At 44.1% G+C, this 27,071-nt stretch overlaps 1 protein-coding gene across 2 annotated transcripts in view; it reads left to right on the top strand.

Moving 5' to 3' along the window:
* The first annotated feature begins 338 nt into the window (after positions 1 to 338).
* SCTR (secretin receptor) overlaps positions 339 to 27,071 on the top strand; it is a 72,631-nt gene continuing 45,898 nt past the window's right edge. For both annotated transcript variants that reach the window (XM_032840881.1, XM_032840880.1), the window contains exons 1-2: positions 339 to 637; positions 21,622 to 21,742. In XM_032840881.1, coding sequence (XP_032696772.1) covers positions 569 to 637; positions 21,622 to 21,742 — 190 coding nt within the window. In that variant the 5' untranslated portion in view covers positions 339 to 568. The remainder of the gene's footprint in view (positions 638 to 21,621; positions 21,743 to 27,071) is intronic.

Genomic DNA, 27,071 nt, shown 5'->3' with positions numbered 1-27,071 from the left:
ACCTCTATGTCTGCAGGGCCCTGGCACAACCTTCTTTTAACCTGAATGTGGGTATCAATAGAGGCGAGACGCGAAAGGTGTCATCCGTCGCTCATCCGCGGGCAGCCAGGGTGAGGCAGAGCTGCCCCGGAACTTAGCGCCCTTTCCGGACTCCGGGGTGTTGCAGCATTGAAGCTAAGGCAGCGTGCCCTCTCCTGGTCCCCTCCGCCCGGGGGCTGAGCCTGCGGGAGCCGGCTGCGGCCCCCCCTCCGCGCCCTCCCTCCTCCTCCTCCTTCTCCTCCCCTGCGCTCCTGGCGCGCTGTCCCCCTGCCAGACGGGGCCGGGTGGAGGAGCGCCGGCAGCGCCGCGCGTCCTTATCCATGGGCTGGGCGGCTTAGCGCGCCGCCACCTCTTCCGAGGAGGAGCAGTCCTGGGGCTCACCGCGGGTCGGGTGACCCACCCATGGCTCCTCCGGACGCGGCGACCGGCCGGGGCGCGGGACCCCGCGGAGGGCGCTGAGCTCCAAGGCCGCGGGGTGCGCACAGGTGGGCGGCCGTCGAGGCGCCCCTCGGGGAGCGCGCCGGGCACCATGCGTCCCCGCTTGCTGCTGTGGCCGCCGCCACCGCTGCTGCTACTGCTGGCCTGCGCTGCGCACACGGTGAGTACCGCTCCCCTCCGCGGGTCCCACGCGAGGTGGGCGTGGGGGAGTCCCCAGATCTTCCGCCGAGCAAGGGGAACTCTTACACCCCGTTGCCCCCCCCGCCCCCAGGATCATCTCTATCAGCTCCTCGCCATATAGCCTCGCCCCCAGAGTAAAACAGCAAGTGCGTAGGGCAAAGGGAGTCCTAAGATAAACGCCATCCCTTCCTTCAGGCTGTGCCTCGACGGAAACACTGGAGACGCCCCGGGCAGAGCCCATTGTGCGCTGGGCACTCTGCCTCAATTATTTCATTGAAACCTCCTGATCGGCTGTCCGGGTTGATATTGTCACCCCCTCTCTTTATGAACTAGGAAACAGAGACTCTAAGAGACCAAAAAATCTTGCCCTAGGGAAAATTGATTGGAACCCAGGTCTGTCGGTCCCAAAGCCTTGACATTTTCTCTCTCTCTCTCTCTCTCTCTCACACACACACACACACACACACACACACACACACACGGTCTGCAGAAAAGAAAACCTCAGAAAGCTCTGGCTGGAACATCTCGGGTCTGTCTATGGTGGGACCGTTTGCAGCTCCCTCCCTCCCCTTTGGGATCTGGCTCCCTAATGTCTGAATGTCTGGGGGCTCCAGGGAGGAGCTGGAAAAGAAGAGAAAGGCAGAGGGGGTGGCTTGTTTTCCTTTCCCACTGGAACTCCTTGGAATCCAGGGCCTCTCCCACTGGGATCTGTGAATGAGTGGCTGCACCCAGACAGCCAGGATGGAAGGAATAGGGAGGGGGTGGTGGTGTGGGAAGTGTGCGTGTGTGGAGGGGGGGATGCAAATTCCAGAACCACTTCTTCCCACCAGCATTCCAAACTGGCCCTCAAGGCCTCTGTCCCAAGAACCCCAAGAAAAGTGCTTGGGGACCCAATTCAGAGTCTCCAGTCTCTGTCCTGGGTGAGTCCTTCCTGGTGTCCAATGACCTTGCCTTCCTGTAGTCCTCTCCTGGTTGATTATAAGAAAAATGTTCCCTCCCAGAGCTAATGGGAGTGTTGATACTCACAGCTTGGTGACATTCTAGCAGCTATAGTTTGGAAAAGTAGAATTTAGGACCCTCATTCCCAGGTCCCTTGTAACCCTGGAGCCTCTTCTCACCAGTGGCAGGGCCTGGTGGTTGGAAGATGCTAGAACAATAGTACCCACTCACTAATCTGAACTCCCAGTGTGGGGAAATGCCACCCAGGACACTGGGGACAGTTCAAAGCCTCTGGGTATGTTGTTACTCAGTGCCCAGGGATGGGAGAGCTAATAGTTTCCTCCTTATCACCTTTCCCTCTCCTTCCTAATTAAGTATTTGTAGTAACCCTGAGGTTGTCAGAAGAAATCACCAGGTGGCTTGGCCTCAGGACTGAGATTGTACCTACATTTTTAGTCTCAGGGGGACCCCAGGTTATGTCAATAATAAGCAGAGGGGGAAATGAGAGCTTTCACTTGGTGTGAGTCTTCAGTGTGCCTTGGAAGGCTTCTTCCTGATCCTCTGGTTCAATTCCCTTGTTTTACAGATGAGCAGATTGAGACCCACAGAGAAAAGAGAGCTGCCCTGAGCCAGCAAGTTAGCAGCGGAGCTGGGGCTAGAACCCAGATCTCTTGATCCTGGTCACCCAGGGCACTCTCCCTTACGTTCTTGGTCTTTACATGTCATTTTCATACACTCATGTCCTGCCTTGTATTATCACAAGATGGTTTTCCTGTGTCTAAGTCTCCATCCTCTGGGTATTTTATGGGCTTATCCAGACTTGAGTTCTTATGCTTCTTGGCAAGAACTCTTTTAATAAATAAGAATAGAACTGACCTACTTTGGTTGGAGTATTTCCCAGCCTTTGAAACCCTGTTTACCTTCTGTTTCTTTGACTCAAACACTTGATTTGGAGATTTAAGGACATTTGAACAATTTTTTATTCATTCGGTTCCCCCATTGAATGAGGTTATAGGCATCTTCCTAACGAGGCATCATTAGGCCAAATTGCTTATTACTGCTACCCAGCCTACCCCCTTGCCTTTCCACACAGTGAAGTGTCAGGAAGGTCACTTGTCAATGGAAACCAGAAAGTGACTATGGCTGAAGGGGCCAGTTTTCTGAGACCTCCATAGGAAACGTGGATCACGCCTCCCTTTGCTGTCCCACTCCCATGAATCTCATGAGGACCTTTAATTGGAACAAGATCAAGATTACTCACCAGCACATCTGTCCCTGTCCTGCTCCCCAGTACGCACACTTTGAGATGTTGTCTCATTCATCCTCTCTCCCTAGAGCCTGTCACAGTGTAAGGAGGAGCTCAGTGAGCATGTGTTGGTTGAATGAATGAATGAAATGATGACATCCCAAAGGAGTGTCCTAAACTGGGGCACTTCCATACAGTGCCAAGTAATAAACAAGGACATCTTGAAGGCAAGTTGCTTAGAAAATTGTACATAAGTGTATCAGGCCAATGCAAAACAGTCACTCAAGGTAGGGCTTTTTAAAATCCTTGGCAGCTGGCAAACCGCCAGCTTGATAACCTTAGTGAATTAAATGGGGTGGAGAGGGCTGCCTTTTCCTTCAAGTGAGGTTTCTTAACTTTGACACTGTAACCCCGGATATTAAATCTGGGCTTTCATCAAGGGGTGCCAGGAAGGGAGCTCGGCCCTCCCTCAGCATAGAGAAAGCCATAGGGAAGAAATAATAGGGATACGGAAGAGAGGGGAATCACAGATTTCTTTGTCATGGGGGACTTTCCCGTGAATTGTGTACCATCTAGCACCATCCCTGGCCTTTGCCCACTAGAAGCCAGTAGCACTTCTCCATGTCGTGCCCACAGAAAAATGTCTCTAGACGTTGCGGAACTCCCCCGGTCAAGAACCACTGTCTTAAAGCTTGTCCTGTGTCAGGGGAAAGGCACAAGCAGAACTAGCAATAGTGGTTTATTGCATGTGGGATTCAGGACCATGGGTTTGGTGACAGGGAATCGGAGCCAAGATACCCGATGAACACCCACTTGCAGACAAAATGGCTTGTGCAACAATGGGCTTGATCTTCTCCAGCCTCCTTCTCGCTTTCCCTCCTCTCTCTGTCCTGTCTCAGTGGATGGCTCAGAGACAGAAAAAGTCCTGGCTTGGAGGAATAGCCCATGATGCTCCTGCTTCCAGGGGCTGACAAGCTCTGTGACAACCGGAAGCAGAATTTCAGGAAGACCAGCAAGGGTCACCTGAGGAGCTGGCTATGGACAACTCTTCAGAGGAGGCTCTCTGGGATTTTTTTGAAAGAATTTATTTATTTATTTGACAGAGGTAGAGCGAGCGCACAAGCAGGGGGAATCGCAGGCAGAGGAAGAGGGAGAAGCAGGCTCCCCTCTGAGTGGAGAGCCTGACTCGGGTCTCGATCCCAGGACCCTGGGATCATGACCTGAGTCAAAAGCAGACACTTAACCCACTGAGCTACCCAGGCCCCCCTGGGATTTTTTATATTCCTGAAAAATCATCTTCTCTTTTTCTGGGGAAATATTTGTGGATTTCTTTTGGAATTGTTACTATCTCTAAGATAAATGTGAATGATGAGGAAGATGATAAGGACTTCCTTTATCCAGCACTCCCGTCACCAGATACTCAGCCAAGTCCTTGCCCGCAGCATCCAGCTTTATTCTCATAACCCTCATTGTGCAGAAGAAGCAGCGGAGAGTCAGAGAGGTGAAGCCATTAATCAGGGCCGCCCGCCCAGACGCCCAGATATGGTGTGAGGACACAACTCCGGGATTCCTAACCAGCACCGGCATCTCCCAGAAGAGGCCTGCGCTGGTCTCTATCCCCAAGGGGCTGTCACAAAATTCTCTCCCAATTCACTCTCAAAGTGACATTCATTTCTGTTTAATTTAATCAATTTACAAAGATGAATTACACCAGCATTTTATTAAAGGGGCCAGAGATGAGCTTGAGGTCACAAAATCAATCAACCAGGTGGTGCACTTCCCAGACTCTTTAGGGAGCTTCTTCTCTTAGCTTTGGCATCATCTTTCAGTGGTCCCATGGAGTCCGCCTCTCCACCTGGTCTCCTGCCCTATGGCTTCCTCTAGCTGGCTGCAGGGAGGAGGGAGGGCGGAGCTCTCTTCCTAGAACCCGTCCTTTTTTTTTTTTTTTAAGATTATTTATTTATTTGACAGAAAACACAAGTAGCCAGAGAGGCAGACAGAGAGAGAGGAGGAAGCAGGCTCCCCGCCAAGCAGAGAGCCCAACGTGTGACTCAATCCCATGACCCTGAGATCATGACCCCAGTCGAAGGCAGAGGCTTAACCCCCTGAGCCACCCAGGCGCCCCCTGGCACCCGTCTTTGAAAGCCCCTACTTCATAACCAGGGTGAGAGGGACACCACCACAGTGGCGCTCTCCAGTGTCCCGCGACTTGCTCCTCGCTTCCCTGCCTTTATTTAGCAAGCCGAGGTTTCTCCCCACTGACCTTCACTCGGGCATTGGGACAACCTGCAGCCCAAGATAAAACCCACAACACTCAGATCCTATCTACTTGCTTACATTACAAACAGGGCTGCTCAGCCTTCCTGTGGACTCCAGAAAATAATAATATCCTGAGGCCCAGTCAGCCTCAACATTCCATGTCCAGAAGATTCCAAGGGGCATTTGGGGAAGGGACATCTCTGCGTGGCCATGTCCTGAAGTCCCAGCACACCATGTCCAGCATTCCCAAGTTTTCCTGTCTTTTCTAGAATCCTCTGGATGTCCAGCATCGATCCCTCACTGGTGGGCTCTCCCTGATATCTATGTTCCTGACCTCACCAACCCCTCTTTCATTTTCAATAGACAAGCTTGTCTCTTATTTCCTGAGAGTCAGAGAATGAACTTCCTCCGACCAACAAACATCTGGTTCTTATAGACGTATCTAAATTGCACCCTCCTGGGACATCTGGGCAGCTCAGTCTTAACCTGTCTGCCTTCAGCTCAGATCATGATCCGGATCCAGCCCCTCATCGGGCTCCTGCTCAGCAGGGAGCCTGTTTCTCCCTCTTCCTCTGCTGTTCCCCCTGCTTATGCTCTCTTTCTCTAAAATAAATAAGTAAAATCTTAAAAAAAAATTGTACCCTCCTGTTCCCTTCCTTCCCATCTGTGTCACTCAGCTCTGGCTACTGTAACAAAGTACCACAGACTGGGAGGCTCAAACAACAGACATTTATTTTCTCACAGTTGTAGAGACTGGATGTCCCAGATCAAGAGCCGGCAGAGTTGGTTTTGGTGAGGGCTCTCTTCCTGTTTTGTCCTCACTTGACCTCTCCTCTGAGCGGGTGCATAGAGACAGAGTGTGAGCTCTCCATTGTCTCTTCTTATAAGGACACTAATCCTGTCAGATCAGGGGCCCATCCTTATGTCTGTGTTTAAACTTCCTTACCACCCTCCAGGCCCAATCTACAAATACAGCCCCATGGACGATAGGGTTTCAGCATAGGATTTTGGGGAGTGGGAGTGGGGCACAGACATTCAATCCCTAGTATCATCGGAGTGGAAGAGAGGCACTTCTCTGGCTAGTCTGGCCAGTCCCTGCACCTGTGCTCCCAATCCTTCCACTCCAATCCACAAGGATTCCTGTCCTGAGAGGACACAGCCATTGTGCCCAGTCTTTACCATTTTCCACTAACTGCCTTTCCCCACCAGCTGGTCAACTTGCCCAGGTCTGTCCAGCCCAGGTGGTGTACTCTGGGCCTCCCGGCCGCAGTTCCATCTCTGCCCCTGACGGCCAGGTTCTTGGAAGAAGCATCCATCATGCCTGCCTCCACCTTCTCTGATTTCTCAGCCCACCACCACCCACCCCACCACGCACTGAAATCCATCTCCTGTGTAACTTTCATTTTGCTGTCTTCATTATACCCTTTCTGCTCTGGTCCAACCTAAAGGGACCACACGATTTATGAGAGAGATGGGAGGTTGTAAATCATGATGCTGAGACTGCAGGCGTACACCTGACAGTCTTTGGCAAAGTGGGCGCGGGACCCTGGCGTCTCGAGACATCTGGTGTGGGACCCTCCTTCCCACCCCTCACTCTCTTGGCTTCTGCTCTTCACAGGTTTGCAGTCGCCATTTGCACTCTGTCTTCTCGGTCCTGGAAGGATCTCCTGCCCAGGCTTGTCCTTGCTCTCCTCACTCTTACTGTGTGATCTCCCTCAGCAGTCCTATCCTGTCATAAATCCAGCCTTCCAGACTCATCTTACCCCAGCTCCCAAGACCTCTTCTCTTTTCCTTGTTTTTCCTGTTCTTGAAACTAGGGAGGCACCCAGACCAGCCTCATGGGAGTCACACTGTCCTCTGCCCTCACCCTGACATTCAATCCACTGCCCACTGCTGGAGAATCTGCTTGCCCACTGTCACATCCAGGCCCTTTTCTTTATGGGATGTTCTGGTACTGCTGTTCTCGGTCAAGTGATTCTCACTTCTTCCCAAAGTGCTGGAGTCACCTCCTGGAGGGTCGGTCCCTTGCTTCCAATTTTGGTCCATTGCCATCTGGCCGCTGCCTTCCTTGTGTACTTCAACAGTTGGCCTCTCTGGACCCCTCAGGCCAGGAGCTTCAAGAGCAGCAACTATGTCCCATCTTCGTGTCCCCAGGGATGAATCAATTGCTGGGTATAGAGTAAGTGCCCAATAAATATTTGATGAAATTTTGCCTTTTGAGCTGTTTTTTGGACAATGTGTTTCCTCTTCTTAGTTCTTCTTGTCTACACTAGCTAGTATCACAGCTCTTTTTATTTCCCTCTTGAAGCAATTTCTTTCCAGTCTAAGTTGGCAGGCAAGTAATTATATCATAAAGTGTGATTGGCAGAGTGACGTTGATTTTCTTCACCTTTTTCAGAATTCAAAAGATTTTTATTTTATCTCTTCCCAGATTTTACCTTTTCAGATTCAAGAGTCCAAAGTTAAACTAGCAGAACTCTCTCTTGACATCTTTCTTCTCTCATTTTGTGTAATTATTCTCTCTCTCTGCAGTCTGAAGCTTTCTGAAGGATAGAATATAGCTGCCCCACAGAGTACGTGCTTTAGGAATGGGAGAGATTGACCTTACTCCCCCTTACAATACCAAATATCCAAGAGAGGCAAGCACATTGTCCCAACTTGGTTTTTCTCCAAAGGTCTGATCATTGAGATGAGACCTCACAGCACACTTCAGGGCAAAGGGGTCTTCTCAGAGAGGAATTGTTGGCTAACAGGTTGAGCAGACACTTCAAAATATGTCTACCATCTGAAAAGAAAATCCCCCAAAGAAGGGGATGGTGGGCTAATCACAGAATCATGAAGCAACAGGTATGAACTTGGACACTGTAGGGACTACCTGTAGTGTAGTGTAGTGAACTTGGTTGAGTGGACAGTTGACCAGGGGACCAAGGTCAATGCTGAAGTATCAAAGAGTGATACTTGTACAGAGACACTACTAGATACACAGTCTTAGAAAGCTTACAACTTAAGTGCCTTACTTAAAAAGAATTACTGTAGGTCATGCCTAGCAAAGGCAAAACTGAGTCTAAAATATGGGATACAGGGGTACCTGGCTGGCTTGGGTTAGTAGAGCATGTCACTCTTGATCTGAGGGTTATGAGTTCAAGACCCACATTGGGTATGGAGTCTACTTAAAAAAATTAAGATAAAAAAAATAAAATATGGGATACAAAAAAGTGGAATTTGTCCAGGATGGCCAGGAACAGATCAGTTCCATGGTTCTGAAACAGAGAGGTTTTAGTCCAGAAAGTCAAAGGACTCTTTGAAGTCAGTTCCAGAAAGCTCCTTGGCAGAGCTGCTCTATTCAGAACCATGGAGTCCAACCATGCTCTGCAACTGATAAGGTGAAGGCCTATGAATTTTGTGATTAACAAGAAAAAAGAGAGCTAATTGAAAATTCCAGGAAAAGACAAAAGGTATATGAAAAATTTCATGATACAAGTATTCCTTTTAAAGTTTGACATAATTGCAGCAATATTTTTAAAACTCCAGATATAAAGATGGCCTGGACTCAAAATTGGAAACTGAAGAGGAAAAGTCCTGTAATGTGTGTTTTTGTGTCGTTAATTACAATAATAAAGAAAAATACCATTTAGCAAAGTTCTTTTTTCTTACACTCCCTTAGGGAATTTAGGAGGAATACATATCTTTAACTGTACTTTTGTCCGAGGTGCCTTTTTTAATACCAAGCAGCATTCCGTTCTTGGTACCAACGATTTTGGGATTTTCTGCTCAAAATATTTCACTTATGGTGCTAAATATATGTGGTTTTTCCTCACATTGACAGCCAATCCTCCAACCCTGCAGACACTAGCTGGGTGTTCTAAAATTCAGTTCAGTTCCGGGGCACCTGGGTGGCTCAGTGGATTAAGCATTTGTCTTCAGCTCAGGTCATAATTCCAGAGTCCCTGGGTTGAGTCCTGGCATGGCATCTCCAGATTGGGATTGAAGCCTGATGTTGGTGGGAAGTTTGCTTCTCCCTATCCTTCTGTGCCTTCCCTAGCTCATGTGCTCTCTCTCTCTCAAATAAATAAATAAAATCTTTAAAAAAAAATCAAATTCAAGTCAGTTCTGACTCTACCCACCTGGAATCAGCAGAGACCCCATGGGTTAAGGACACAGTCCACAAGACTGCTCCTACTTTAAATGCTGAATCACGAGCCCGGGTCACCCATACTTCTGGCTGATCAGCTGTACGTTGAGGGTTCCCATGACCTCCTCCTTCGATTCGGTAATTTGCTAGAAAGGCTCACAGGACTCGGGAAAGTATTTTATTTGCCATTACTGGTTTATTATAAAGGCCACAGCTCAGGGACAGCCAAGTGGAAGAGATGCAGAGGGTGAGGAAGGGGGAACATGGATGCTCTCCAAACTTCTTGTGTAGGATATTTATGTAGGTTTCATGACAGGGGCACGATTGACAAAATCACTGACCATTGGTGACTTACTCAGTCTTTGCCCTCTCTCCCATCTCCTGTGGTCAGAAGGGCAGTTGGAAGTTCCGATCTCTCACCACATGGTTGGTCTTTCTGGTAACCAGCCGCCATATCTAGGGCCCCCAGCCGCCAGTCATCTTATCAGCATATACAAAGTCACTCCTCACTTTGGAGATCTCAAGGGTCTTAGAGGCTCTTGTATTAGAAACTGAGGCGTAAGACCCAATATTATAACAAAAGATGCTTCTCTCACCCCTAATGCTCAGGAAATTGCAAGGGTTTTAGGAGCACTATGCCAGGAACCAGAGATGAACACCAAATATACATTTCTATTATATTTGAGTGTTACATTAGGACGTGTAAATGTTACATTAGGACAGTTTCAAATGACAAATTAACCTCAGGTGTTTATCTACTCTGTCCCTGGGAGCATCCTTAATGTGCTAGTAAAGGAATCACAAAGGTATAAACCCACAAAGTCAAAGGGAACAAGACGAGACCACAATGAAGCAGAGATAAATCTTGGGGAATGTACAGCGAATGAAGTAGAGGTAGCAGTGGGGGGGGGGAATACCAACCTACATGTGTTTGCCAGGAAGAGGGGGATTGATGACCAGTGGTCCCATTGGACTGCAGAGCCCTGGAAAGGCTCTGAGCATGGAAGAGAAATATAGGTCCCGACTGTGGGGACCCACTCAGCCTGATTATTTATTGTACAGCAAAGGCCACTAACTGTTCATGCTCACTGTGGTTCTAAGGATCCCATTAGTGCTTCAGTCTTAACTATGGCATTGAGCACAGCACAGGCACCATAGCCAAAGGGACTGTGATGGTAGCCACACTGGAGGAGAGCTCAGCATTAATGAATAGATTTGTGGAATCCTTATGTTGTGCACCTGAAACTAATGTAGTGGTGAGTGTCAACCATACTTCAATCATATACATGCACACATATATGTTATATATATTATATACATATATATCACATACGATAATATGTGTGGGTGTGTGTGTGTATCTATGTGTATATACATATATACATATGGCACTGAGAAAGTCCTCCAATGTGAAAGCAAACAGAAGGAAAAGAGGAAATATCCACCATGCAGAGAGGAGAAAAAGGTCACATGGTTACAGTTAATGTCCTGAAATACAATCCTTTAAAAAGGATGCCAGATGTAGGGGCACCGGGGTGGCTCTGGCGGTTAAGTGTCTGACTCTTGACTTCAGCTCAAGTCACGATCTTGGGGTCCTGGGATTCAGCCCCGCATCAGTCTCCACGCTCAGTAGGGAGTTTGCCCGAGTCTGTCTCCCTTTCTCTTTCTCCCTCCCGTTGTTCGTGCTCTCTCTCTCTTAAAAAAAATAAATAAATCTAACTTTAATTAAAAAAAAAAAAAGGATGCCAGATCTAAGAATAAAGAATGTGGGAAAGAGGGTGTTAGAGAAAAGGAATCACCAGAGAATAAGAAAAGCTGTGTAGAAATTAAGTGTATGATGACAAAACATTTATTAGGAAACTCAACAGGTGATGTTAAGGAGGTACCTCCGAAAAAGAGCATCTGATACAAGGGTAGGAGAGTAGAGAAAGGTGAAAAGATTAGATGGTCAATCTGGGTTGTCCACTATTCAAATAATATGAATTCTAGGAAGATGGAATAGAGACGATGAAGGGAGGAACTAACAAAATAAATCAATAACATTTAAAAAATTCCCAGACATGAAGAACACAAATCTTCAAATAGAAATGTCCCCTGAGTATCTAACCAATGAATAAAAAAAGAAGCATTTCCGCAAGGAATTTAAAAGCAACTAAAAAGAAAAGTCCTGAGTATTTCTACAGAGAAAACAGAAGTCACGTACAAAAGGCTTTGAAGCCCAATTGGATTTCTTACCGATATTGGAAGAGAGAAGGAGAAATGCCTTCAAAACGTGGAAGGAAATTTCTTTTCAACCCAGAATTCTCTGCCAAATTTGATTAATTATCAGATTAATAAAAGCTTGTTCATTCCTGCCGAGATTTCAAACTTTATCTCCCACACATGCTTTTGTAGGAAGTAACTAGAGACTGTGCTTCTGCAAAACAAGGAAGCGAAGCAAGGAAAAAGACGTGAAATCTATGAAAGTGAAGACTAGTTAGAAAAGTGGGGAGGGGTGCCTGGGTGGCTCAGTGGGTTAAGCCTCTGCCTTCGGCTCAGGTCATGGTCTCAGGATCCTGGGATGGAGCCCCGCATGGGGCTCTCTGCTCAGCAGGGAGCCTGCTTTCCCCCTCTCTCTCTGCCTGCCCCTCTGCCTACTTGTGATCTCTTTCTCTCTCTGGGTCAAATAAATAAGTAAAATCTTAAAAAAAAAAAAAAAAAAGAGTGGAGGAGAGGGTACCCCAAACCACAGCCAGGCATCAGGCCCAGATTGGAGCGAGAGGAACCAGGGCCGGCAGAGAGGTCCCTAGAGGTAAAACAAATAAAACTGTTGATAGATGTCTCTTGAAGCAGTCAGAGCACTTAGAAAAATTAGCCATATGTAGAGAGAACACTAATCAAATGAAAAAAACAAAGTAATTATTGACCTCAGGAAAAACAAAATGTACGAGAAGAGACATAATCATTTTACATGGCTAGACTTAGCAGTGAACGATATATCACAGTCAAAACAAGACATTATAAATATAGACCATTTATTTAACTAAAAATTAAATCAAATATTAAAATTCAAATTAAATATACATATATAAATATAAATTAAAAACTAAATATATGGGAGACAGAATGAATGTCCTATGTATGTAGGAAGATTTAAAAACATCTAAATCTTTGTCTTCCATAACAGAGAGTTTTAAATAGTGTCTCTGATGAACAGACCAAGAAGTAGCAGTGTAAGAATATAATTTTAAAATATGGAGGGTGCCTGGCTGGCTCAGTCAGAGAAGCATGTGACTCTTGATCTTGGGGTCATGAGTTTGAGCCCCACGCTGGGTGCAGAGATTACTTTAAGAAAATCTTAAAAACAATATGGAGATAAAAACCAAATGAACCGCTAAAGAGTTGAAAATGGTTGCCTCTGGAAAGTAGGTAAAGCTTAGGGAAGGAAACTGCTATTTTTCATGACAAATTCCTTGGTTCTAGTACAAGTAAAAGATAGAAAAAACACATATACACAAATTTGAACTTTTTAACTGTTTAAAGGTATCTTTTGAGGACTAGTAGCTCTTGTTTTAAGGACAATGTTAGCAGTTCTTTCATCTTCATTTGTTTCTCCCTGAATTCTATTTATTTATTTATCTATCTATTTATTTATAAAAATTTTGTTTCTTTATTTTAGAAAGGGACAGCGAGACCACAGAGGGGAAAGGCAGAGAAAGAGGGAGAGAGAATGCCAAGCAGACTCCATGAAGAGCTCGGAGCCCGACTTTGGGCTCCATCTCAGGACCCTGAGATCATGACCTGAGCCAAAACAAAGAGTTGGACACTTAAATGACTGAGCCACCCAGGTGCCCCTCTCCTGTGAATTTTAAGTAAAATTATGTTTAATAATCATATAGAAATATACATATAAATACACATGTAGCTTCTCCTTCCCTTCTCTAGGTTAATTTAGATCATAAGGGGGCTTGTTTTCCATTTATTCTCCCTCCAGTGCCTCTACTGGGTGGTTGCTCCATTGAACACAGTCCTCCCAGCCTCTCCCAGCAACCCCAAGGGCTTCTTTTCTCTTCTTTTTTTTTCTTTTTAAAAGATTTTATTTATTTGTCAGAAAGAGAGAGAGCACAAGCATGCAGAGTGGCAGGCAGAGGCAGAGAGAGAAGCAGGCTTCCTGCTGAGCAAGGAGCCCGATGTGGGGCTCGCTCCCAGGATCCTGGGATCATGATTGGAGCCGAAGGCAGCCGCTTAACTGACTGAGCCATCCACAGGTTCCCCGAGGGCCCCTTTTCTTAACTGCAGTTCACCGTCTGGAGCCATGGGCTCAGTCCTTTCAGTAGAATGCTGCTGCTGGCATGCCACTACAACACAGAATTATTTTGGTTTATTACATTTTAATGGAAGGATCGGGGTAAAAGAAATGTGGAATGAGTCACTTCACACCCACCAGGATGGCTGTTACTAAAACAAAATATAAAAATAGGGGCTCCTGTTTGGCTCAGTCAGTAGAACGTGTGACTCTTGATTTCAGGGTCCTGAGTTCGAGCCCCACATTGAGTGTAGAACCTACTTTAAAAACATATGAAGTAAAACAGGGGTACCTGGGTAGCGGGGCTGGTTAAATCTCTGACTCTTGATTTCAGTTCAGGTCATGATCTCAAGGTCGTGAGACCGAGCTCCATGTTGGGCTCTGCAATCAGCGTGGAGTCTGTTTCAGATTCTTTCCCTTCCCTCTTCCTGTCCTTCTGCTCCTCCTCTCTCTCATTAAATAAATAAATAAATAAATAAATAAAGTCTTTTTAAAAATATAAAGTAAAACAAAAGAATAACAAGGGTTGATGAAGATGTGGAGAAAACGAAACCCCTGTGTATTGCTAGTGGGAATGGTGCAGTAAAATGGTGCAGCTGTTGTGGAAAACCCTTAAGTGGTTCCTAAAAAAGTAAACATAGAATTACCACATGAGCAAGCAGCTCTGTCTCTGGTTATCCACCCATAAGAATCAAAAGCAGGGACTCAGATATTTGCACACCCATGTTCATGGCGGCATTATTTACAATAGACAAGAGGTGGAAGAGACGCGAGTGTCCATCAGCAGAGGAATGGAAGAACAAGACGTGGTGTATACACCCAATTGAATATTATTCAGCCTGACAAAGGAATGCTATTCTGATAGATGCTACAACATGGATGAATCTTGAAAACACAGTAAGGGAAGTTAACCAGACATGGAACACATACCACGATTCCACTTACATGAAATACCTTCAATAAGCAAATTTGTAGAGTCAGAAAGTAGACCAGAGGTCATCATGGAAGGAGGGAAATGGGTAGTTCTTGCTTAATGGGTACAGAGCTCCTGGTGCAATGTTGAAAAAGTTTGGGAAATAGTGATGATGGTTGCACAACGTTGTCAATGTATTTAATGCCACTGAACTGTACACTTAAACGCAGCTAAAGCACTAAATTTTATGTTATGTATATTCTACACTGATTTAGAAAAAGGAAACGTAGGGTAAGAAGAAAAAGTTTAACTGTCCTCTGATTATTATTTTTTCTGTAGTCCAAGGGGAAAACACCAAGGAAGCTGAACTTTTCTTGGAGAGATATTCCCAGCCCTCTCATTTCTAACCTTCCTCCATTTTTTCAAGAGTCCTCTCTGCAGCAGTGACTCTTTCTTGAATCCCACAGTGCAAATCGCCACCTCTTGGGGGGAACTTCACTCCCTAAATGGCACACTTCACTCCCTAAATGCTGCCCTAGAATCTGTTTCCTACCCTGTGTCAGTCAGCTATGCTGCATAACAATCATAAACATCTCAGTAGTATAGAGCAATAGGTGTTTATTTCCCTCTTTGTTTGCAAGGGAGCTAAGGTTTGATTGATCCAGCTGGCTTGGCTCCAGCCCCCAGGGTTAGGTTCAAGTCTGCTGCATGTGTATTATTCATTCTTCCAAGACCAGCAGGGTACCCCAGGTGGCAGAAAGGCAAGAGAGCAAGCATATCTGTGCAAACATATTTCAAGCTTCTCTTCATATCACATCTACCTAGCATCCCAGTGCCAGTCACATGGCCAAGCCCACACGAGGAAGTATACTCCATCCGCCATGAGGTCATACGTATAAACTCCCATAGGGAATTGAGACCAATGATTCTAATTAGGATAATGCCTCTTTCCTTGTCCTTGGCAGTAAATCTCCAAAGTCTGTTATGAGTTGTGTTGTCTATATTAATACCAAAAGGATGCTGTGGCATGTAGAAGTTCACCAGTGCAGTCCAGGATGGAATTTGTCCTCTGAATCTGGCAGGGGAGTCAAGCCTGAAGTGTTGCCCTCCTCCCCATGATTGAATATGGCTTATCACCGTATCCACACATGAAAGAGGGAAGCGTGTTCCTTTCCTTTTAAAGGCAAAAGATAGCATTTGTACATGTATCTTTTGCTCTAATCCATTGCTAGAACCTAGTCATGTGGGCACGCATTAGTTGCAGGGAAATTGGAAACTCCAGTCTCCAGATGGGCAACCATATGCCCAGTTAAATTCTGATTGCAGTGGAGGAAGGGAAGAATAATTATTAAGGAGACAAAGAGCCGTCTCTGCCAGAGAGGTTATAGCTGGAGGTAGGAATGGGAATGGAGACATGGAATGAAGTGTCTACCTTTCTCTATATTTACATATTGTTTTAAAAATTTTCTGTAATTTTCATAATACTTTCATGTATTCTCTTCAAGGTTTCCTCTGAAAATATGGTACATCGTACATCCTTACAATCATACTATGTATACAACTTTGTGTCATGCTCTTCTCATTTAATATCTTGGTGTCAACATCAATAGTCTATACTGCTGAATAGTCTTCTGAATTATCATGGCTGAAACTATCACATTGAATGTAATTTCAAGATTATAGTATTATATGGGTGCCTGAGTGGCTCAGTTGGCTAAGCGTCTGCCTTCAGCTCAAGACATGATGTCAGGGTCCTGGGATTGAGCCCTGCATTGGGCCCTCTGCTCAGCGGGGAGTCTGCATCTCCCTCTGCCTCTCTCCCTGGCTTTGCTCTCTCTCTCTCTTGCTCACTCTCTCTCTCTCTCCCAAATAAATAAAATCTTTAAAAAAAAAGATTATAGTGTTATATATCATGTTGAATGTTAGTTGAGTGTTCCCTTGGGTATTTAGATTGTCGCTTTTCAAGATTTATACTTTTAATTTTGAGATACTCATAGACCATAAGAAATAATAAGAAAAACTCCCCCCTTCATAGCCTTTTGTCAATTTCTCCCAGTGATAAAATCTTACAAAACTATAGGTAGTACGGTATTAAAACCCCAACACTGACACTGATACAGTCAAGATACAGAACATTTCTATGACCCCAGGGATCTTTCACAGTGCCTTCTTACAGTCACAGCCACTTCCCTCCCACTCCTACCCATTCCTTAATTTTGATAACCGCTAATCTGCTGTTTATATAACTTCATCATTTCAAGAGTTACATAGACAGAATCATACAGTATGGTAGGTAACCTTTTGGGATTGGCTTTTTTTTCCTTTTTTTTTTTTTTTAAGATTTTATTTATCTGACACAGATCACAAGTAGGCAGAGAGGCAGGCAGAGAGAGAGGGGGAAGCAGGCTCCCTGCTGAGCAGAGAGCTCGATGCGGGGTTCGATCACAGGACCCCAAGACCATGACCTGAGCTGAAGGAAGAGGCCCAACCCACTGAGCCCCCCAGGTGCCCCAGGACTGACTTTTTTCATTCAGCGTACTTCCTTGGAGATTCACCTAGGTTGGCCCATGTATCAATAGTTTGTTCCTTTTTATTGCTGAGTGGAGTTTCATACTACGGTTTCACCATCATTTGTTCAATTATTCACACTGGAAGACATCTGGATTGTTTCAGTCTGGGGCTGTTATGAATAAAGCTGCTATAAATAAATATTCATGTACAGATTTTTGCATGAATATAAGTTTTCATTTTCCTGGATAAAGGCCTAGGAGTGCAATGGCTGGGTCATATAAAGGTTGCATATTTAGCTTTTGTAAAAATACTGCCGACCTGTTTTCCAGAGTGGTTATATCATTTTACATTCCGATCAGCAATGTATGCATGATCTAATTTCTCTACAACCTCACCAACATCTGTTGTTACTATTTTTAAAATTTAAGCTATTATGATAGACTTATAGTGATAACACATTGTGGTTTCAACTTGCGTTCACTTAATAGCTAATAATTTTGAAAACCATTTCATGTGCTTATTTACCATTTGTATGTTGTCTGTGAAATGTCTCTTCATTTCATGTCTTTTACTTATGTCTAACTAGATTTTTTGTTTGTTTACGGTTGAGTTTTGAATGTTTTTATAAATTCTAGATACCTGTCCTTTCTTGAATATGCATCTGCAAATATTTTCTCCCAGTCTGTAACTCGTCCTTTCATCTTCTTAATATGGTATTTCATGAAACGGAAGTGTTTTTAATTTTTAATGAAGTCCAATTTATCCATTTTTCCTTTTATGGGATTGTGCTTCTGCTGTCCTGGATAACCCTGAAAATCTGTTTATTTTCTTTCTTTCTGGATTATTCAATTTTTTTTTAAATTTTACTTTTTACTGAAGCTCCAACATGGGGCTTGAACTCACAACCCTAAGATCAAAAGTCATATGCTCTGCCAACTAAGCCAGCCAGGTGCCTTGAAACTTGTTCATTTTTATTTTTGGTTTATTCTCCGTGTTGTTCAGATTGAGAGATTTGTACTGCCCTGTCTTCTACCTCAGTGACTCTTTCCTCTGTATGTCCCCCCCAATGCCACCACCATTCTGCTGAGCCCTTCTACTGAGCTTTTTACCTCAGTTATTGTCTTTTTCAGTTGTAATATTTACATTTTATTTTTTGATATCTTCTACTTCTTTGCTGAGACTTTCTCTTTTGGCTGAGGTTTATATCTCTACATTTGTTTCAAGTATACTTCTAATGGCTCACTGAAGCATTTTTATGTTGGCTGCTTTACAGTCTTTTTCACATTGTTTCAGATCCCTGTCTTTTCAGTGTTGGCATCAGTGGATCACCCCTTTTCATTCAGTTTGACATTTTCCTGGTTCTTAATATGATGAGTGATCTTTGACTGAAAGCAGGACATTTTGTATTGCTGTTAGATTGCATCTTATTTAAACCTGCCTTAGTTGGCTTTTCCCAATGGGGGAAGGGGGTGGGTGCTGCCCCATTTCTGACAGGTGTAAGTAGACTTCCAGCTGCCCCATTCTGCCTTACTGGACACTGGCAAGGAAGAGAGGATCTTCCCTTACTGCTGAGTGAGGGGTGGGAGTATCAGCTTCCCACATGATCTTATAACACAGCAGTGGATGGAGTCTTATCACCATTGCTGGTGGTGAAAATTGTGAGTGCCCACTAGGCCCCCCTCTGTATTTAGAAAAACTTCTTTTAGCCATTCTTTGAGGGTAGGGTGCTGCAATGAATTATTTTAGTTTTTCTTATCCTTTAAGAATGTCTTGATTTGGGACCCTGGGAGGCTCAGTCCTTAAGCGGCTGCCTTCTGCTCAGGTCATGATCTCGGAGTCCTGGGATCAAGTCCTGCATCGGGCTCCCTGCTCAGTGGGAAGCCTGCTTCTCCCTCTCCCACTCCTCCTGCTTTTGTTCCCTCTCTTGCTATGTTTATCTCTGTCCAACAAATAAAATCTTTTAAATTAAAAAAAATGTCTCGATTTCCCTTTCATTTCTGAAGATATCTTTTACTGAGTATAGGATTCTGGGTTGACCATTCTTTTCGTTCAGCACCTGAGACAGCACCCCACTGGGGAATGGGAGGAGCACCTCATTACTTCTGGATTAGGGTGGAAGTTCAGTTTCTACTAACATCATGGGCTGGGGGGACCTTTGCTAGCGCACAGCAGGGATGAATTTTCAGCTCCCTGCTTGGCCATCTGTGCCACCACCTTGGCAGGGAGGTTGGGGACCGGTTTCACAGCCCAGGGAAGGCAGGAGTCCTGGCTCCCCAGCTGACCACAGTTTTTTCTGTGGTGTTTGGCTGTTGTGGGGCAGTTGTTGTCTATATGTTTTCTGTCTTGCTACCTTCCCTCCTTCCTGGTCCTTGGCTTGAGAGAGCAGGCTTTTACGGGGGGGAGGGGGGTTTGGTCTGCCTCTGGCTGCATTTTCTTATTGCTAACTTATTCAGCTTTAGTAATGGGTTATACAAAGAGAAAAGAAACTTTAGGGAACTCATCACTTCCTTGAGTCAGGAGGTCTTTAGCCACTTTGCCTTCTTTCCACCTTCCAGAATCTTTTTATGCTTGTTTTGTATATGATGTCCAGGATTTCTTGTTGTACTTAACGGGAGTAATAGAAAAAAGGTACATGTACTACATCTTCCTGAAAGCTGAAGTTTATCTCTTTGTTTCTACTAAATGTAAAGCTGCAATAGAATCTTTCTATATAAAGCTTTTCCCATAAGGGGTGAATTCCTAGAAGTGAAGTCAGTTGGCCAAAGGGTATGAACATTTTTGTGACACTTAATACATGATGACATTTAAAAGATTGTACCTGCTCACACTACCTCCAGCAGTCACTCACATTTTTAAGGGTAATGTTAGTTTCAAAGTGGCACTGAACAGAATGTGTGCCTACTTGAGATCCTTGGTGAACTAAAGGCAGCCTGGAAACCTGTAGGTGGATTTTTCCACTGAAACTCTTCTACTGCCTCTGCCAAAAAGCCAGAGGCTGCTGGTGATGATGAGCTTCAGCAAGGACTGGGCAGAGCCCCACAAGGGGACAAGAGCATGAGTATATGGGGCTTCCTGCTGGTTCTCCTAACAATGACTGTTTTCTTAGGGAAGCCACTTCCCTAAATATAAGAGTCATCAAAACAATGCTATGAAGTCATTTGTTATGTTGTCAGGTGTGAGATGGAAATGTAGGGGAGATGACTGGGGAAGGAATGAGCACAGTATGATTTTAATGCTGGGTGGGCACAGGTGTTCCTATGGTAGCTTTGTTGCAGATGATCACAGGCTCTGGGCCAGGGGATGTGATGTGTGTGTTTCATGGGCATTACAGACCCAGTCGCTTGGTATCAGGGAGTAGCTGGAGTAGAGCATTTGCTGACAGCTGATAGATATATATTTTTTTTTCCCGAGAGAGAGTGCCAAGAGGGGGTAGGGGGTCGGGCAGAGGGGGTGAGAATCTCATGCAGATTCCAAGCTCAGCACGGAGTCTGACACAGGGCTCCATCTCATGACCCTGAGATCATGAACTGAGCCAAAATAAAAAGTTAGATGCTTACCCTACTGAGCCACCCAGGCACCCTGCAGATAGATACTTTCTGACTGCATTAGTGAAGAGTGTGGAAGACCCAAAATAAGAGATAATCAGATAATTTATGTTTGTCTTTGGAATCATTGGAAGACAGTGCTACCTTAGCTGCCCTTCTTTGGCCAGATCTTTTGTTGATTTGTGCCATTTTAGAGCATGGCCTTGTCCCCAGGGACTTCTCTCCCTGCTCCATTATGTTGACATTTCCACCTGCAAAGCACTGGTGCAAGGTCGACAGGAGCATATAAAAGCTGGCCTTTGACTTCTTGGAAGGCTGGTCTCTGAAATCAGGAACCCTGGGTGTCAGCCTTTGGTCACATGCCCTAACCACAATGGGTTTCAGTTGCCTTTCCTGGGTCTCTTTACAGAGTTATTTTGAGGATTAAATAAGGTAATAATGTGTGTGAAAAGACTCTAATATTAAAATTCCATACTCTGTAGAAAGTAAAGTAGGAGTCTAATTCATTGATCTTTTCACTTGTTCTTTTGTTCATTCATTCATTCATTTACCCAATCACTCACATATTTATCAAGTGTTAGGCATGAATAAAAGAAGCGAGCCATGTTCTGGAAATCTACTCTAGGAAGAGCTGGGAAGCCAGGACTGTGTGCTAACCCTTCCTGTCCAACTCCTCTGTCCATCGCTGTCTGCCTGGGGTGGCCATAGATGCTCTTCTAGGGAACTGGGACATAGACAAGCATAGCTTTCAAAGACCTTCAAACCAAAACCAAACTTGCCAAACCTGAGAAATAAACACTGTTGGAACAAATGAAGTCTTACAGACTAATAATGGTAAGATGCCCAGAAAGCAAGTAACTCACTGGGCTCAGGACTCTTGGGAAACCTAAGAGCAAGATTTTCAGTGGACAAGCTGCATTGTGTTTGAGTGTCCTGGCTGTCCCAGCCCTGGTCTGAATTCTCTTCGAGGAGTGGCTGCCTCCACCTCACTGTGAGGAGCTCCTTCCTGGCATGGATTTTGTTTTCCTCATTTTGAATCCCCACTGTTTGGCCCCATTCTCATGCACAGAAAGTCTTTTTGTGGTACACAGTAGTTAGGGGCCGTGATGAGCAATCTGGGTTTTGGACTTGCAGGTGGGTGCCCTCCCTGGATTGTGTGATGTGATGCGGGTGCTGCAAGAGGAACAGGACCAGTGCCTACAGGAACTCTCTGAAGAGAATCCAGGAGACCTGGGCACAGAGCAGCCAGGCCCAGGTATGTGACCCACATAGTCCATGCTTGGACTAGTCCCACTAATCCCGCTAGGGTAAGGGAGACTGGGCTGGTTGGGGATGGAGGGAGCTAGACCAGCTGTATTCATTCAGATAATCACCTGATGGGTTGGAGAGGGCCTGGAATGATCCCAATGAGCAGTTGACACATACCCAAAAAGCCAGATCATCACCACTCACTGTTCCTCGGGGTTTGTGGATATAGTCTGTGTTTTTAAGGCAGTGTACCTCTTATCCATTCTCTCACCTCCTCTGCCAGTTTGATGAGTGAGGTAGTCACAGAGTCAGCAAGGGGTCAGAAAAACCTGGGGTCCAATGTTGGCTTCCACTCACTGGCTGTGTAACCACGGACAAGTTATTTAACCTGCTGAGACTCGGGTTCTTGATCTACATAATGGAGGTGATAATATCTACTTTGGGATTATAATGATGAAATGATAAAGTGTGTTAGGTACTGTTTAATTCTTAAATATTATTCATTTAAACATTATTATTAATCATTTAAAAATAACATTAATTTGATATTTAAATGTTAATTTTATTTTTATGCTGCTTTTTAACTCCCCCCCCATCTAAGGATAAGGAGGCATGTAACATTAAGAAAAGAATCCATTACAGGTATTCAAACAAAGACTTGTACACACGTATTCACAGTGCCACTAGTCTCAATAGCCAAGAGGCAGAAACAACCCAAGTGTCCATCAGCTGATGAATGGGTAAGGAAATGTAGTCTATACACACAATGGAACATTACTCAGTCTTAAAAATAAATGAAGTACTGATACATGCTACAACATGTATGAATCTTGAAAACATGTTGAGTGATGAAAGCTAGTTACAAAAGGCCATGAATGGCATGATTCCATTTATATGAGATATCCAGAACAGGCAAATCTATACAGACAGAAATTAGATGGGTAGCCCCCAGGGGGCAAGGGGAGAGAGAATGGAGAGTAATTCGTAGCTGTTCCCTTTTGGTGTGGTGAAAATATCTTAGATTCAGATGGAGGTGAGGGTTGATGATACTCTGTACCAAATTCCACTGAATCGTACACTTTAGAATGGATAATGGCTAATTGTATGTTATTTGAATTTTTAAATAGACTTTATTTTTAGAACAATTTGCTGCAAAATGGAGCAGAAAGTGTAGAGTTCCCATATACTCTCTCCTCCCTACCCAAACATGACTTCCCCCACGAACGTCCTTTAACAGAGTGATACACTAGTTATAATTGATGAACCTACATTGATCAACATTACCACCCAAAGTCATGGTTTACATTAGGATTTGCTCTTGGTGTGCAGTCTGTAGGTTTTGACAAATGTATAATGACGTGTGTCCACCATTATAGTATTGGACAGAGTAGTTTCTGTGCCCTAGAAATCCTCTGTGTGCTACCTATTCATCCCTCTCTCTCTTCCCAAACCCTGGGCAGTTGCAGGATTATATGGTAATTCTATTCTTAATTTTTTATTTTTTCAGGGTCTGGCATACTGCTTTTTTCCATAGTGATTTTCCTATTTCACATTCTCACCAGCACATGAGTTCTAATTTCTCCACATCTTCACCAACAGTTGCTATTTTGTTGTTTGTTTGTTTGTTTGTTTGTTTTTTATAGTAGTCATCCAAATGAGTGTTAGGTGATAACTCATTGTGGTTTTGATCACATTTCACTGATAATGCGTGATGTTGAGCATCTTTTCATGTACCTGTCGGTCATTTGTACGTCTTCTTTGGAGAAATGTCTATTGAAGTCTTTTGCCCATTTAAAAATAGCGGTGTTTACAATTTTTGCTGTTGAATTTAGGAGTTCTTTGTATATTCTGGATCTTACCCCCTTTTCACCTCTATGATTTGTAAATAATCTCTCCTCTTATATAGGTTGCCTTTTCATTCTGTTAATTGTTTCCTTTGATGAACAGAAGTTTTTGAGTTTGATAAAGTGCAATTCATCTATTTTTTACTTTTGTTTTCTGTGCTTTTGATGTCATATCCAATAAATCATTGCTAAATTGAATCTCACAAAGCTCTTCCCATATATTTTATCCTAAGATTTTTATAATTTTAGCTCTTACATTTAGGTCCTCGGTCCATTTTGAGTTCCTTTTTGTTTATGGTGTCCATCTTCATTCTTTCATATGTGGATATCCAGTTTTTTCAATACCACAGGTTGAAAACCTTTTTTCCGTTGAATGATTGTGACACTGTTGTCAAAAATCATTTAACCATATATATGAGGGTTTATTTCTGAGTTCTCTATTCTTTTCCGTTGGTCTATATGCCTTTCTGTCAGCGCCACACTGTTTGTTTTGGTTACTGTAGTTTTGTAGTAAGTTTGAAATCAGAAAGCATGAGACTTCCTACTTTGTTCCTTCAAGATTGATTTGGCTATTTCCAGGTTTCTTGAGATTCCATATGAATTTTGGGAAGGATTTTTCCATTTCTGCAAATAATGCTATTGGGATTTTGATAAGGGTTGCATTGAATCTATAGGTTGCTTTGCATAATATCAACATCTTAACAATATTAAGTCATCTGATCTATGAACACAACACGTCTTTCTTTTTATTTGTGTCTTTAATTTCTTTTAGCAACATTTTTTCATTTTTAGCATGCAAGTCTTTAACTTCATTGATTGGGTCTATCCCTGAGTGTTTTGTTTTCCTATGCTATTGTAAATTGATTCATTTCTCTTTTCTTTTTTTAAAATTTAACTTATTTATTGGAGAGCAAGAGGGAGCACACAAACAGGGAGAGTGGTAGAGGGAGAGGGAGAAGCAGGCTCCCTGTTGAGCAGAGAGCCAGACATGGGGCTTGATACCAGAACCCCAAGATCATGACCCGAGCCAAAGGCAGATGCCCAACCACCAAGCTACCCAGGCACTCCTTGATTCATTTCTTAATTTCCTTTTCAGGTTGTTCCTCATTAGTGTATAGGAATACAACTAATTTTTGTGTGTTGACTTTGTGTCTATCCTGCAACTTTGCTGAGACCATTTGTTAGCTCAACAGGTTTTGTTTTTTTTTTTTTTTTTTGAATATTTAGGATTTTCTACATATAAGAGTATGTTGTCTGTGAACAGAGATCATTTTACGTCTTCCTTTGGATTTGGATGCCTTTTATTTCCTTTTTTTGTCTAATTGCTATGACTAGGACTTCCAGGACTACTCTGTACACCCATGATGATAGCAGCCATCCTTGCCTTGTTCTTCATCTTACATGAAAAGCTTTCTGTCTTTCACCAAAGAGTATAATAGTCACTGTGGGCTTTTCACATATGGCTTTTATTATGTTGAGGTAGTTTCCTTCTATTCCTAGTTTGTTAGGTGTTTTTATCATGAAATGTACTGAACCTTGTCACATGCGTTTTCTATGTCAGTTGAAATGATCATATGGTTTTTGTTCTCTGTTCTGAATGTCGTGTATTACACTGACTGACTTTCATATGTTGAGCCATCCTCGCCTTGCAGGAATAGATTTCATTCGGTCATAGTGTATAGTCCTTTTAATGGATTATGCTGTTCAATTTCAATTTCCTGGTATTTTGTTTAAGATTTTTGCATTATTGTTCATCAGGAATATTGGTCTGTAGTTTTCTTATCGTGTCTTTGTCTGACTTTGGTAATAAGATAATGAGAGCCTCCTAGAATGATTTTGAAATTGTTCTCTTTTTTCTCCTTTTTGGGAGTGTTTGAGGAGGATTGGTATTCATTCTTCTCTAAATGTTTGGCAGAATTCATCAGAAAAGCCATCTGGACTTTTCTTTGTTGGGAAATGGAAATTTTTTATGACTGACTCAATCTCTTTACTGGCTAGAGGTCTGCTCAGATTTTCTAGCCATTCCTGCTTGTCTCAGTAGGTTGTGTGTTTATAGGAACTTACCAATTTCATCTAGTTTATGCAGTTTACTGGGGTATAGGCCATACATAACTTTTTGCAAAAGTCTTCCTTCCATGTCATGGCCTTTGTTCTTGAAATTCTTGATCTGTTGGTTATCCAGTTTCCTTTTTTTTTTTTTTAATTTTTATTCATTATTGGGAGAGGGAACACAAGCAGGGTGAGTGGGAGAGGGAGAAACAGGCTTCCTGCTGAGCAGGGAACCCACCGTGGGGCTTGATCCCAGGACCCTGGCATCACGACCTGAGCCGAAGGCAGAGGCTCAACAACTGAGCCACCCAGGCGTCCTGGTCATCCAGCTTCTCACGGTGCCTCATGGCCGGGTTGGGGACTCCTTCCCCTGTCCAGCACCAGGTGACACAGACACTCTCTAGAACTAGGCTGTGCCCCAGCAGCTCTGCCTGCTACACAATACTTTTTCCCTCCTCTCACCTCCTCTGCCTCAGCTTCCTTCTCCTCTCTCTGCCTTTCCCATGTCACCTTCACAGGGCACCTGATTACTGGTGGCAATGACTGTGGAATGTGCTGTGAGCTCGAAGGGAAGGCAGCCTCCATCTTTGTTATGCGAATTTTACCTCAATGTTTAAAAAGAAAGAGGAAGAGGAGGGGAGAGAGGAGAGGGGCCCAGGCAGACTGGGGGTGCCTGGGTGACTCAATCACTTAAGCATCTGACTTGATTTTGGCTCAGGTCATGATCTCAGGGCTGTGAGATCAAGTCTCTCATTGAGCTATGTAAGGGCTCCATGCTCAGCAGAGGATCTGTTTAACATTCTCTCTTCCTCTCCCTCTGCACCTCCCCTCCTCCACCCTGCTCGCTCTGTCTCAAAATAAAATAAAAATAAGTAAATAAATTAGACAGACTGTGTGACCTTGAACAAGCTACTTAACGTCTCTGGGCCTCCATTTCCAAATGTTTTTTATGAAGTTGATGTGAAATTACAAACGTTCATTCACGAAATATAGCACTTACTGTTATGAGGTGGGAATGATGAGGACAAAGGATACAATGGTGAGAAAAAAGGACCTCAGACTCCTCTTTAATCACCGAGGGATGTATTTTTCCACATGTAGCAGAAGCTTGCTAGGCTAGCTTCATCAAATAGGAGTTGGTTTTGTTTTTTTTTTTGTTGTTGTTGGTTTTTTTTTTGTCCACGTTACAGAAACTCAGAACTGGTGCAAAGTTCCAGGGTGTCACCAGATCTCAGATTCCTTCTGTCTTTCTGCTTAGTGTGTGCTGTTTGCCTCATGGTCATAAAAAGGCTGCCATACCTCCAGGCGGGAGGGAAGAATACCTGTTTCTGGCAGGAAGAAGAGTTACCAGAAGAAAGGGTGAGATGTACTGGGAAGTCTGGAAGGTGGGTTGTAGAAAGACGGAGGGATATTCTGAGACACCCACTGGAAAGCTAGTGGTCC

Source organism: Lontra canadensis, unplaced genomic scaffold (assembly GCF_010015895.1).
Source record: "Lontra canadensis isolate GAN:19392208 unplaced genomic scaffold, GSC_riverotter_1.0 scaffold117, whole genome shotgun sequence".
In the NCBI taxonomy this organism is placed as follows: Eukaryota; Metazoa; Chordata; class Mammalia; order Carnivora; family Mustelidae; genus Lontra; species Lontra canadensis.
Note: the sequence above shows the minus strand (reverse complement) of the source record. Positions and strands in the feature narration are given on the sequence as shown.